The sequence below is a fragment of the Phaethon lepturus genome, unplaced genomic scaffold (assembly GCF_000687285.1).
Source record: "Phaethon lepturus isolate BGI_N335 unplaced genomic scaffold, ASM68728v1 scaffold5052, whole genome shotgun sequence".
Taxonomy (NCBI): Eukaryota; Metazoa; Chordata; class Aves; order Phaethontiformes; family Phaethontidae; genus Phaethon; species Phaethon lepturus.
In genome coordinates, this window is record NW_010522468.1 from 16,909 (window position 1) to 31,190 (window position 14,282).

The window sequence follows — 14,282 nt, forward strand, 5'->3', positions numbered from 1 at the left end:
CTGGCCTGTATTTTCTGAAGTGTCTGGGGGCTGTGAATAGTCTCAGTTTTGGGGTTTCCTGTCTGAGGCCCCTTGAGTAGACTTGATTTTTCAGAAGGCCAATTATTTTGGCTTACCTAATAAGGACTTTCCTGTTAAAGTACATAATGAATTAAGAAATCAAAATCAATGTCTTTTTTTTCCTCTCCTCCCTGCCCCTTTAATTTAGTTTTTATTCCCTGTATTCCTACTCGTAAGAATGCCCCTGTGTTGATAGGATCTCTTCTGTTTACCTTCAAGGCGAGATCCATCTTGCCACAATCTGCATCTGATTAGCAGGAAGTGTCTTAGGTCAAATAGTGGATTCGGATGTAGGAATTTGGGGCTCAAATCCCAAAGGCGGTATGTGTGTAAATTAGGTAAATCAATCTGTGCTGTCTGAGCATCCCGTCTGTAAAACCGTGACAGGGCTGCTTAGCCACAGAAGGATATTGTGGGAATGGATTAACTGAACGTACGCAAAAAATCCAAGTCGCTGTCCGTGAAATACGGTCCTTCAAATGCTAGAAAATATTCTAGCATTTCCTTCCCAGCATGAACAGAAACTCTCTTCTCTCTGATTCATTTTCCATCTGCCTGTAGGGCACAGTAGGGAGGGTATGGATGAGAGGAATCTGGGGTGGTTGGTGGAGGTAAGGAGAGAACTAGACTGGATGCTGCTCGGTTTTATTTATTACCGAAAACTGTGAGAACTTGTTGCCAGTAGCCATCTTCATGGGAGATTCCTGCACGCACACATGGCCTTTTTCTGGCCTTGGTTCTCCAGTTGTGTACTGGAGAGAGAAGCGTCAGGTGTGCAGGCTTTGCTTTTGGATATTCAGGATGAGTTTTTCATAATGTTTTAGAAGAACCTCCCTTGAAGACTTTTAAAAGTGTGGCAGCACTTGTTAATCAATATTTTGTATTGATGTTCCAGGTGGGTAAATTGAGAGAGAAAATCCAAGAGGTTAAGCAAGAAAGGGAGCAGGAGCAGCACAAGCACACTGCCTACGTTTCTGAACTGAAAGCCAAGCTCCACGAGGAGAAAATGAAGGAACTTCAGAGTGTCAGAGAGCTACTGATCAGGCAGCATGAGCAGGAGGTAGCGAGAATGGTGAAAATCAAGGATGGTGAAATTCAGCGTTTGCAGTCAACAGTCAATGTCCTGCGGGACGGGGCAGCTGACAAAGTGAAGACAGCGCTGCTGAGCGAAGCGAAGGAGGAGGCTCGCAAGGCGTTTGACGGTGAACGGATGAAGTTGCAACAGGAGATCTTGGAGCTGAAATCTGGCAAAAAGCAGCTGGAAGAAGCTTTGAACAACATTATGCAGGCGGATAAAATGAAGGCTGCTGACCTGCGCACGGCTTATCAGTCCCATCAGGATGAGATTACTAGAATAAAGCGTGAATGCGAGAGAGAGATCCGCAGGCTGGTAAGTTCCTGAAGTAATGCGTGCTTATTTCAGTTTATAGCAGGTATTAGTATATTGCTGTATGTGCCCATAAATATCAAACCACTCTTTTGCAGTGACATCTTTCATCAGTGCCGGTCGCTACAGCAGGCCACTGTATCTGCTTCATTCTCCTCCTTACAGCAAAGGTGAACCTTGGCTAGCCCAACCCAAAGCTTTATGTCCCACCAAATGGGATATGAGTGAACCGAGACTTTCCAGGACGAATTTTCTCAGCAGATACAAGAAATAGACTTTCCTTTTCCCACTTGCTCAACTATATTTCCTTAAAGTCCTGTTGACCAAAACAGTTGGGTATTGCTCATTTGGCAATGCAAGAACACCTTTGTGAGATGGCAAATTTAATATTTCAGAGAGATTTTATATTGAAGGAACAAATGGTGCTGAAACAAGACAATGTCTTTGCTGCTTCTGCCTCATTATCCAGGTCATTCGATTTTAAGCATTGTTGCCCTTTTTAATTTTGTAAAATTTCTGTGTTTTTTCTATTGCAGCAGAAAAGTTAGGGCCTAGGACAGCAGGCTTTTTTCACGCTTCATAAACCCTAGGACTTCATCACAGATGACAGGCTATGCTGTTTGTATTAAATCGAAAACCGGGCAATATTTGTGAACAGCACGTGCTCCAAATATTTCAGATTATTCAGCTTTGTAAAATGTAAAGTACCTAAGACGGGCTGTACGCAGTAGTACATTTAGAGAGTTCATCATCAAATGACGCTTCTTTTCAGTACCATATTTTCCATGTATATGTCTATGTCTGATTGTTAATCTGCCTAAACTAGCAGTACAACAGCTATGCAAATAAAATCTGAGATTATAATAAGCATAATATTTATCATATATCGAGTATGATTCCATTTAAATGGAATGAAACATCAGTTTTCTTAAGAAAAGTATTTTAACAGTTTGTGTTTACACAGGTATGTCCTCTTACTTCTTGTATTCCTTAGGTAAAATTATGGTAAGGGCAAGGTAGTGTAGTATCTGTTTAATGGTGGTGATTTTCTGTCTGAGACAGTGAAAGCTTTTAATGCAGTTAATATTTATGCTAATATTTATTTATAAAATGAATATTTAAATAAATTGGATGTTGATCAGGTCTCAGGGGTATAATTTCCTTGATTACTTAAAGACCACTGTCAGGATTGACAACGTGAGGTTTCTGTAAGCATAGTTTCTTTCATATTTTGTTCCCTATCATAAATGTTGAATTTTAAAATTACGACTATAAAGTACAGGTAATTTTAAAAAATGTTAAAGAGGAGAGAAGATTTCTGTGTTGTCGCATGTGTTTTTCTAGAGAACAGTTTCTAAATCAATTTAACCTTCTCAGAGGAGGCTACCTCACCAAGAAATGGTGAGGTGAGGCACATAGCAGTGCACCCCAAATTCTGTCGTCCGATTGCCCCAGTAAACACACCTACACCGTGTCTTTGAGTGGTATTGTAAAGGCAAGGCTTAACTCCTCCCTTTCAAGAGTAGAAGCTTTCAGCCTGTTGCGGTGTGAAGGCGATGAAGGAGGGCACTCAGGGTTTTCTGTCTGGCACAAGTCATTCATTCTGCGTCATTCAGACTTTTAATTGGGGCCTTACTGGGCCTCTGTTACTCAGTACATCTAAAAAGGTGACTTTATTGGGAGAGTGGGTAGATAACTCTTGTTTCCTATTCCCAGACCCAGAGGAAGCCTGCCATCAGTCTCATGGGCTTTCACTGGAAATGTTTGTATCTTCCCCACTCAAAAAAATACAGGGAAAATATATCAGGAGCCTGGTGTTGCCTTGTAGTGCCTCGACTCCTTTCAGATAATGAATTTCAATTTTTTCATTAAATTGTATGATTTTTTTTTTTTTTTAAATGAGAGAGAGTTGTGTTTCTTCTAGGAATTCGTAGCAATTTAGGCAGTTGCTATTGCTTAGGGCAATCTTTAAATCTGAGGCGAGGTAAAAAATACTGCAGGGTTCCTAGATGCTGTTCTCCTCCTCTGGGAGACCAAATGGGATTATTATAGAATCAGATCATCAGGATATTTCCCTCCCCGCTCCTCCTCCCATTTTAATTAGTGCAAGGGATGCTTGCCTTCAAATTCAGATCAACCCTATCAACTGCGAAGTTGGGGTACTCGTTTGGTTTAGTTCTTACCCTTGTGGGAGGGAATGGCAAGCCTGTGGCAGGCAGTGTTAATAATATTAGCACAGTTCTGTAACGGAGCTACAATTAATGTGCTTTTGTTGTATGTGTGTTGTGTTTTATGGAGCTACTGAGGAACCAGCATCTTTGGTATTAACGGTCTAAGTGGGCTGGACATACTGTAATTCAAATTCAGATAGAGTAATTCAGTGTCTGATTGTCTTGTCAGGCTTAGCTGATTTATTTTGCATTTTGGATCACACATTAGTATTGCAGATGGATTTCCATAGATACTGCAGCTAAAAAACCCGAACAAACAGTATTTTTACCATTGATTTTAATACCTGTGACTAATTAGAGTGAAATATTGTGGGTTTTTTTTGGCTTGCCATCAAAAAAAAGTAGTGAGAAAGGAAAAAAGCAAAATACATTGTCTGTGAATACATGGAGACTATTATATTGTGTGCATAAACAGCCAGGCTTCTATTGTACAAATGTCAGTATTTTAGAAATATGATTAGTCAATTTTGTATTCGCAATTTTGAATTGAACCATGAAAAATACCCAATAAGCCTCAACACAAACAAGATTGAATAGGGAAGATCATAGTGCCTAATAAAAGAAAGTAAAATAGCTATTTGGCTAAAAATATAACGCACTTTTTCTCTGTGCAGTGTGAAATTATATTGGAATTTGTCAGTTCCTATAATGACTTAATAAAACATAGCTAGAAATGTTTTCATTAATTTAAGGAATGCTTGTGGACATGAATTTTTAAAAAAAAATTTTTTAGAAAATATATTTTCGTTATATTCAAAAAGAAAGCATATTCTTGCTCTATATATGCATCAGCACAATGTGCTGGCAGCTAAGAAACTGGAAGTAATCATATCTAGTAATAAGCTGGAGAGACAAGTGAAACAGCTGTTTTAAAAGTAAAGTGACAACTTGGGCAATAAGAAAGCAAGAACAGCTATTACTGAGTAATATTTTCTGTGTAGTTGAGTCTGAACAGTTGGACTGTTCTGTCAATGTAGTATGAAAACTATGCTGATATAAGTTCAGATATTTAAAAACAGAAATAACATTAAAAAACAGCAAATAGGAGAAAAGGAAGAAAATCAGAAATAGCAAACTGAAAAATCATCTGCATGAAGGAAAAATGTCAAAGCCTGTTTTTATGGATTTTTTTTCTTCAAAAAAAAAGATTTACAAATCCTAATTCTACTTTTCATTCATGGAGCTTCAATATAAACAGCCCTGAATCATACGTTCAGCTGAGGGCTGTATAGGCAAGCATATACATCCCTAAATGTCACTTTGATCCAATGTCACTTGGTTTTTAAGATCAGGTTTAAAGTTAGTTTTCAGTGGTAAGTAAAGTTTCCCTCTCTTGCCCGAAATTGCTGAAATAGCATGTTCAAATTGTTGGTGAGTTTTGTCAACAGACCAGCCTATTCTGTTATCAGCGCAGCTGTGAAGGAGGGCATGAATATTAAGTATATCATATTAGTTAGACGATACATGCAGTCTGGGACTACCTGGATGCTGTTTTTAAAAAGGCTTTTACTTTGCAAGGCATGTTTCTTCAGATACTCTTTTTGGAGAGATAAGAACAATGCACACTTGACAGTGCTTCCCTTGGAAAATATATGCAAAAAAAAAATCATTAAAAGTATATCAAATAAACAGACGATACGTCTGATATCCTTTCACCTATTTTATGGATAAATACCATTTGACCTTGTTAATATCTTTGCATGTATGGTCTTCCCAAGTATTCTTAAACAGCTTGGATTGAAATGAATTGAAAGACTTTAATACACTTAAACACTTTCTCTGTTGATACCTGTTTTTACAAATATGTTGGACAATTCTTGATCCATGAGTGCATGCTTTATGTTAAATGTAAAGCTCAGCTATTTCACTTCTAAAGGGGTATGTTTGTCAACCAAACTTGACTTTAAGAAGATCTGTATTCCTCAAAGCCTTATTGCCTGGCCGCAATTATGTTTTTGTCCTATAATTTTGTATTGATTGATCTCAGACCCAAAACTCTTGTTTTCCCATTGTTTCTCCTAGGATTTACTTTAATGTAAAATACTCCCAGTTTTCTTAACCACAAAATCAATGTAAAAGATTGCAGTGATCATCTCAGCTGCACAATGGGATCCATGTTTAAGAGGGCACACAGTACACCAGATGAATTAAATTTGCTTGTTTCAGTTGTATTCTCAAATAACCTAATGAAAATTGTTTGAAGAGTAATGTGATATTACTGCAGATTCATACTTGCAAGGAAGAAAAATCCTTTTACTGTTAACAGAATCAAAGAAATTGTTTTCAAGAGTGATTTTCAGGAGTTCCTGATCAGCCATGATTTATGAAGATAGATGCACTATTTAATTGTCTTTAGTCTTATTCCAAATTATCTAGTTGCATAAATTAAAAACTCCTTCCAATGTGGAAGCCTTCTTTTGTTTGGTGTTTGCCAAACATATATAATGCAATACCGGGAAGAATAGCAGTTTTCAAAGGTAAAAATCAAGGTGATTTCACTGAAACTTCTGTTCAAGGGAAACCCCTCTTATGGAATAAGTTTATGTACCATTTATGTAGTGATTTTGTAAAGTATTATTATTTCAGTTTTGTGTCTGTGTATATCACTGTATCTCATGATTTAAGTGAAGGCTTTTGAAAGACTGAGTGTAAAATCTTTTCAGGATTAAAAATTAGATTGTTCCAGTTGAGGGCAAAAGCAAATTTAAACTCAAGTCCTCCACAAGTTAATGTTTTCTAGGTTTGCACCGCTCTTACTCTGTTTGTCTGCCTATAAGTCCTTACTGTATTACTTAGAATTGGCATTCCATATGTGGAGTATCATACAGTCATGGAAAAACTTAGATGGTGAGCGTCCTCTTAAGATCGTCTGGTCCAACGTCCTGCTTGAAGCAGGACTGCCTTGAAAGTTGGATCAGGTTCCTCTAGGTCTCCTCCAGTCAAATTTGAAAATCTCCGAAGATGGAGATCCACAGTCTCTGTGGCAACCTGCCCCAATGCCTAATCACTGTGAAATGTCTTTCTTCTTCCCCTTTCTGTAACCTTTGATTGTTACCCTTCGCCTTCTGCTGTGCATCTCTGAGAAGCGTCTGCCTCGTTCATGCACGTATCCCCCTTTAGATAGTTGAACAGGTATCTGCAACTGTAATGCATCCCGTGGTCTTTGGCTCGCTGAGCAAGCCTGGCTCCCTCACCATTCCATGAATGCTGGGTGCTGCAGCCCCATAGTGGTCTTACTGGCCTTCCTTGGGTTTATGGCACTTGTGCAAGTTTGTCAATATCTTTTCTTTTTGTGCTGGGGAGCCCAAGAGCAGCTGTGCTGCTCCTGGTCTGGTTTCACCAGTGCTTAGTGAAAGGCTGAATCGCTTCTCTATCCTTGTGGCTACACTCCTGACTTGGTCCAGTATCAAGGTAACTTCAGTCGTTGCAAGCTCTTACTACTGACCCATATCCAGCTTGCCCTCCAGGACACCAAAGTTCTTCTGTCTCTCTTCTCTCCCCGTCTCTCTTCTCCTCTCCCGTCTCCATGCAGAACTGCCAACTTCAGCTGGCTTCCAGCCTTTTCTGTCGCAGGAATTTAAACCCTCCTGGGGCAGGACATAGTATCGGTCTTGGGCGAACTTTATGGGTTTTTTTTTCTGGCCCATTTTTCCAACATGTCAAAGTCCCTCAGAATGGTGTTCTGTCCTCTAGTATAGTAACATCTCCCCCAAAGTTGGTATGATCCACAAATTTGGGGATGGTGCCTTCCATTTCTTCATCGAGGCAGTTGATAAAGTTGTTAAAATGTGCTATTGTCTTCAACTTTTAAGGGGTGAAATTTAGATAACTAAATAAAAATCTTTTGCCTCTGAGAGATTCAGCAATTATTTTTCAGTAAAACATGGAAAATAGCAGGAGCAAAAGTTTAACATTCCACCAAACCCCAAAACTACATCCTTTGCGGTGGTGGCCGCTATTTTCTAATAACATTCATTTTCTCCTGCATTCCCATTACTAGGATTCAGCCATTTTAAAGCAGTGAAATTCGTATCTTCAGGTTACAGTCAGCAGTGGGGGCGATGAGACCTTTTGTCTCTCTGAAAATTCCGATGCTGAGGGACAGTTGGCTGTTGACAGGGACGCTCCGTGATCCGCTGCTGCCCTGAGAAGAATAAAACATGAAAAATAGCAGGAGCAAAAGTTTAACGTTCCACCAAACCCCAAAACTTTGTGGTGGTGGCCGCTATTTTCTAATAACATTCATTTTCTCCTGCATTCCCATTACTAGGATTCAGCCATTTTAAAGCAGTGAAATTCGTATCTTCAGGTTACAGTCAGCAGTGGGGGCGATGAGACCTTTTGTCTCTCTGAAAATTCCGATGCTGAGGGACAGTTGGCTGTTGACAGGGACGCTCCGTGATCCGCTGCTGCCCTGAGAAGAAGGATGGAGCCTGGCTTTTCTCACTTCACTCACGCAGTGGCACATACGCATGAGTTTTGATTCTTAACCCAAATCTTGAATTTTGAGACTGGAAAGCTGAGTTTTGCATCATCCAAGTGTGCGCAGTCGTGCACGGCTGGGTCGAGCCTGCTGTGGCATGCTTCCATCAGCCGCTTAAACCTGCCTGTATTTCCCACACAGCTGCTGATATCAAATTGTAGGCTGCTGCTCTGGATTTTGCCATCTGTTTGAGATGCCTGTCTCAGCTGCATTCCAAGGCTGAGCTAATCTCTTGCAAAGACCCTTCCACCACCTCCAGCATTTCAGGACTGCAAATAATACTTTGCTTTCCATCCTCTGAAGGTTTATGCTTGTCCTCTCAGGAGCTAACGGCAGCATTCCAGCCAGGCCTTGTTTTTTCCTGAATCAAGCAGATCTAACAAAACCTTTTTATAGTGCGGGCTCAGCATCTTGTGTTTATTCTTAGTATTTTCTAAGGACTCTATTATGGTAGGTAGGTCACAAATCTGACTTTTATATCTTGTTACAAAGTATGGAACAGTATTAAAAACCCACAGAAGTTGTGTATGGTGTGGCACCTGGACAAAAATCTCCTTAAGCTTGTATTACCTAGTTTTTCTACATTTTCTGTCTTTTTGACTACTTATTCGTTAGAGCTCTGTCAGTGAACACTTGTAATAGGTGATAGGAGAGATCCAGTAGTAGAGGCTGTAGCAGGCTACAATAATGCAAGGTGCCTTTGAGAAAGATGTGAGAAATCTTCTATAAGTAAGTTCTGGAACTGTCTTCCCATATGGTCTTTCTTGTATAATTTATCAAAACTTTTAATGTATATGCCTTACCTGTGAGATTTTTACACTTTAAAAAAATATGTTGGAAAAGCTATTGGAAGTAAATATTGACTGTTTGTTTAGAAAAATTACACTTTAATTTAAAAGTTCCATCTAACTGTCTATGACCCTTACTTCTCCAGTGGATGGCTGGCATCTTTTCTCCCTCTTCCCCTAAGGTTCCTAAATAAGCAGCGAACATTTATTTAAATAGGTGTCCATGTCTGGTGTAGAGAATGCTATGCACAAAGCAGGAATATTTTAATTCCTCCCTCCAGATGGGCTTTCAGCTTGGGATATTGCTGTTAGGTCTTAGTGCCCCTTTATAAATGTCAAAGGTGTTAATTCCATTTAGTTCTATCTTTAACTGTTTACTTGAGTAGCATCTCCTTTTTGGTTTTCCTGGTAACTAGCAATCCTTCTGTCAAGATATCCCTATTCTAAAATCAGTGTCAAGCATTTAGTGTAAAGATTAATTCAATTTCTTCTGGAGAAGAGGACTGTAGAATTTTGTTCTACAAAGTTGGCTAGGAGATAACTTTGATAAGGATGGGTGAAGAAGAAGGTCTTACGCTTGGCAATGCAGCAGCTGGCTTTTTCCACTCTGAAAACTGAGTATGTCACTGCCTTGATAGCTCTAGCTTCTAATTCCCTGGGAATTCTCTTTCAACTTTGTGAAAGGCTAAAGTTCCCCCAAAGGTCTCTGACTTTCTTTCACTGTAGCTATTGAAGTGTGGGATAATTGGCAGGGGGTACTTTTTCCAAGTACTTGGTTCTTTTTCATGTTTGATAAATATTATTAAAACACTTATTTCTGCTCATTTCCCTTAGCTGTTAGGAGGCGTTTAGATACCTGTTCTTCAGAAGCTGTGTAGTTTTGACACAGCCTACAAATGCTAGCTCTTCACTGATATAATGCAGGTAATTGCTGTGTTCAGCACCTAACATTTGACAGCACAAAACCCATAAATTAAGAAATGATACTTTAGAAAGCTGTAATTTTAAACAAGAGCTCCAGAGTTACTTATGCTATCCAAGGTGATTTCTCAGTAATTTCCCGCTGCAGCTGCTTGTGGATGATCTTGTTTTCTTTAAAATCCTATTTCAGAGGGTATTTCTGCTAATTTTCTTCTCAAAGCATGTAACTGAAAGTGTGTTCTAAGCTCACGTTGCTCCACTGCCTTCCTGTGACAAGCTTTTTGTACTGAATTGTACCATGCTTAGCTGCATTTTTCTTCATGCAGTTGTTCTAAAATGCTTTAGAATCCATGCAAAACAGAAAGTGAAAGAGTTAATGTGACCCTGTTGTATTGTGTAGCTGCAAAAAGTGGGCTAATTTGTCTGCGTATATGACAAGCTGGTGTGGGGAGGGGACATAGCACCCTAATATTAGATAAGGGATGAATGGACTCCAGTTAGGCTGTGAACATCTTTGACAGTGAGAATGATTGTTGTTGTTGTTTTTTAACTTAGGAAAAAGAAAAGCAGCTTAAAGAATCCAGAGCTGAGAGTTTTGTGAAAAGAGCATAATTAACAGCAGCATTCACATGGGATGGTGGGTAGGCAGGACTGCATTTAAGGTCAGGAAGAATAATGTTGCAATGACTAAGGCACAATATAAGAACTCAGGTAAAAAATCTACCTGTGTGTATGGATTTTAGAGCTGATACGCAAAAAGAGTCTTTAGATGTAATCAAGCTACATCTGGGAGAGAACAGAATTAAAGATGACAACTATTTTCTGTATGTGATGAGTAGTTTGGGGATGGCTCCCTAGCGATGTCAAACAGACATTAAAAAGCATGAAAAAGAAAGAAATGCTATGCCTGGTAAAGTAGCAAATTTTGCTAGTAACAGAATACAGGGTTAAACCTTTAAACTTGAGAGGTCATGAGGGGACCACTAATTGTTATTTCACTTTATGTCATAAAAGCCAATGATGTTCAGCTTGTCTACAGTAATAAATGACAACTGAAAAATACCTCAAAACGTGAGTGTGTATATGTGTGTATATACATGTATATGTACACTGTATATGTTTGTGTATGTACGTATATACACATATACATATATATAACATATATATGTGAGGAGAGAGACAAAAACATGTGAATGAAAAGCAAACTTACATAGGTGGAAAAATTGAGAAGCTTTTAAGCATAGAGCTTCTTAATCTGCTGAAGGGCTTCCGTACCCAAAAACTTTCTTTCCCACTCTGTAACTTGGTCTAATAAAAAAATACTCCTTCTCTTTTAGACCATGTGGATTCCTAGATAATCTTGGCTGTGACAGTGTTGCTTCCACAACATGTATTTGATCAAAATAGCAAGCAGCAGGGAACCCAGATTAATCCATTTTGATTTACATTTACCTAATGGACGATACTCCTCTCTCCACTAAAATAGACGACCACACTACATGGTCTAATTACATAAGGCTATTTTCCTTTATGCTGCCAACTTTTTTTTTTTTCATGTAACCAAATGTGGCAAGAATTTGAGAAAAGAGTAGTTCTCCAGTGGTACAGAACTGGCATGGAGACCTTTTGTGAGCTTTTACAACTATTAGAATATAAGACTAAACTAAAATCTTTTGGGAATGGTTGACCTTTCTTCTCTGTCAGCTTATGTTCAGTTTAAACCTAAACCTTATCTGTCCTTTTCCCAGTCTTGTACCTCCTCTTTCTTTGCCTGCCTGCCCCTTGCCCTTCCATGGAACTGAGAGGTGCTGCATCCCTATAAAATATTTCTCTTCCATTTTTTTCCCTTTCTGGAGAAATTTGTACTCTCTGTTAAGAAAGCAGACAGGGAAGATGAACAGGTTTGCTCTGTAGTGTGCAAGTCTGAAGAAAGATGGTAAATATTTGGGTCAGGCATTGGGATAAATTTAAGAAAATTGAGACATTGACTGGGTTGATGCCGTTGCATTGGAGAGATCAAAAGTGTAGCTGTGCCCTTGAGAAAAGGAGAATTGTATTGTGCCCCGGGCTTCTGAAACAGAACTTAAGGCAGAGGCGTTATTGCTGCAGTTCTCTTCATCTTTATCGTTTTGTAATAAGTTAGTTCAGCAAATTGCTTAGAAATTCTTCCTTCTGCTACTTTGTGCTTATAAAAAAAGTAAGTGCTATTGCTCTCTGTGTTTTTGTGTGTGTGTGTGCACATGTGTGTAAGCCCAAAACTAAAAAGGATGTGCAGTCCTTGCTATTGTATAGCTATTTTCCATTATTATCGGTGTCTCAAAGGTTTTTTCTGTTTGACTGAAACTTGAAGCGTTTCCTTTTTCTGAAAGTTTCACTACATGTAGATTTTATGGTAGAAAAAAACAGTAGTAGGAAGAGCAGAGGGGAATTCTGCCTTCTTTCCTGCCTTCCACTAACCCCCAGCCCAAAGCCATGCTCTTTCATGGCATTTCCTTCCAATGTGTGTGAGCCTGTGTGCGTGAAGGGTGGCACGGGCATGATGTCACTGATCACATCTTCTTCGAAAGACCTGTTCTGCCACAGTTCAGCAAGTAGCAGTCTGGACCGAGATTGTTGCTTTCTTTTTTCTTCCAACTTAAACACCTATGTCATTCCATTTACTGGTTAGGTTGTGAGAATATGAAGAGTATGAAACGTGCTACTAATGGGATAAGTAAAATCAAGGCTGCCTATGTAACCTTGGTTCTTCCTTGTTGAATGTATGCCTTGCACAGCCACGTTTCTATCTCAAGTACATAGATGTTCAGTGTGAACACCTGTGTAATTGAAAATGAAACTCTCCAGAGTATTTAGTTACATGACATTTTTTCCTCCCAAGGGATCGCTGATAGATCAGTGTGCATGACAGATAGCATTCAGTGAATGAGGCAGCTGCTTAATTTTTGTCATTGCTGTTGACTGCACAGTCCCTCTGAAACCCTGCATGTTGCAAATTCTTCCATTAATAAAAACTGCGTACTTGAAAGTCTCACAAATCTGAATTAACGTACTGGGAAGTATTATACCTTTGAGGAATGGAAACTCAGCGACCTTCCCAAATCAGGAAAGAAACCTCTGTCAGAAACAAGCTTCATCAGTTCCAGCTGGGACTTAAAAGTAGTCTAGACCAGTTTATTCACTTCAAATCTGACCTTTTAATCTCCAGTGTGGCTTGAATTGGTTCAGCCAGGCCATCTCCTGCCACTAGGATTCTCTACACAAACTAATTTCACATGCTTTGTAGACTGTGAAAAGAGTAAGGCAGGAATCCTGAAGAGGCAAACTGTATCTGATCGTGTAATCTGATTGTGTTAATCCTGTACATCACTCAGACTTAACTAGAAGTTACTGCTAACAGTGCCTATTTTTTTTTGTGTGTGTGTGCATCTTGACAAAAGGACTTCTGTGGAGGTAGGACTATAACAAACAACAACTGTATGGTTTAAGAAGTTCATTATTTTATTTTAATTTTTCAAATAAGACTGTAGTAGTCTTATTTCCAAAATTACATGGGTTTATGTTGGCCAAGAAAACAATTTAGCAAACTGAAGGAGATACGGCACAGTTCCAATAAATATATTGTTAATGATTAACATTCTTGTTAAGAAATCTGTTTCTATAGTAACTGCTGCAGATTGTCACTTCCTCCAGCACTTGGAATAGTACCAAAGTGAATTTAACACTGATGCTGTGAGGGACAAATCCTATGAGAGCTGCAATAGATCACTGCTAGCAGTATGCTTTATTTGGTATGGAGATGTATGAACGACACAGTTCAGTAACCATAGATGGTGTTTAAGAACTATATCTTTCTACCCGTTATTCTTAATGCTCTGTGTGCATTTGGTTTTTTTCCTTCTATATAAAGACTAGTCCTCGTCTGAATCTTATAAGAAGGGCACATAAAATACATAGGTATGCCCAAGTTTTTAAGTTTAAACGTGTGTGTGTGTATATGCTACTAGTTTTTAAATGTCTGTGAAGAGATTCGCCACAAATGATTTTTCACTAATGAAGAGGGAGTCAACATGGGGCGAATGTGTATGGCTCAAGCTTTAAAACAAAGCCCAGGTGAGTTTTAAAGGGTGTGTTTGTCTTAGCTTGTACTAGCCCTGTGTTTCATTTCTGAAACATAGTGCAGGGAGATTTTTCTTCTGGTTATAGAAGTGTGTCGTATCTTCAGATGAAGTGTGTGATTGCAGTGGCTCTGTATTCTGTTTCAGTGTGTGTTTGCATCTGTGTTTGTTTGTCTTTTGAGTTGAGACTGCACTGAGCAAACTCATGATCGAGTGAAGGCTGAAACTTTTTTAAGGAGGGGGGAAAAGGCTTCAGAGGAAATGTATCTTCTTTTTAGCAACCACAGTTTGGGTGCT

General features: G+C 39.0%; 1 protein-coding gene across 1 annotated transcript in view; it reads left to right on the forward strand.

The window, feature by feature from the left end:
* The window catches only part of JAKMIP1 (janus kinase and microtubule interacting protein 1), a 55,729-nt gene that overhangs the window by 12,763 nt on the left and 28,684 nt on the right, over nucleotides 1-14,282 (forward strand). The window contains exon 2 of the mRNA XM_010281808.1: nucleotides 956-1,450. Within this exon, the coding sequence (XP_010280110.1) occupies nucleotides 956-1,450 (495 nt within the window). The remainder of the gene's footprint in view (nucleotides 1-955; nucleotides 1,451-14,282) is intronic.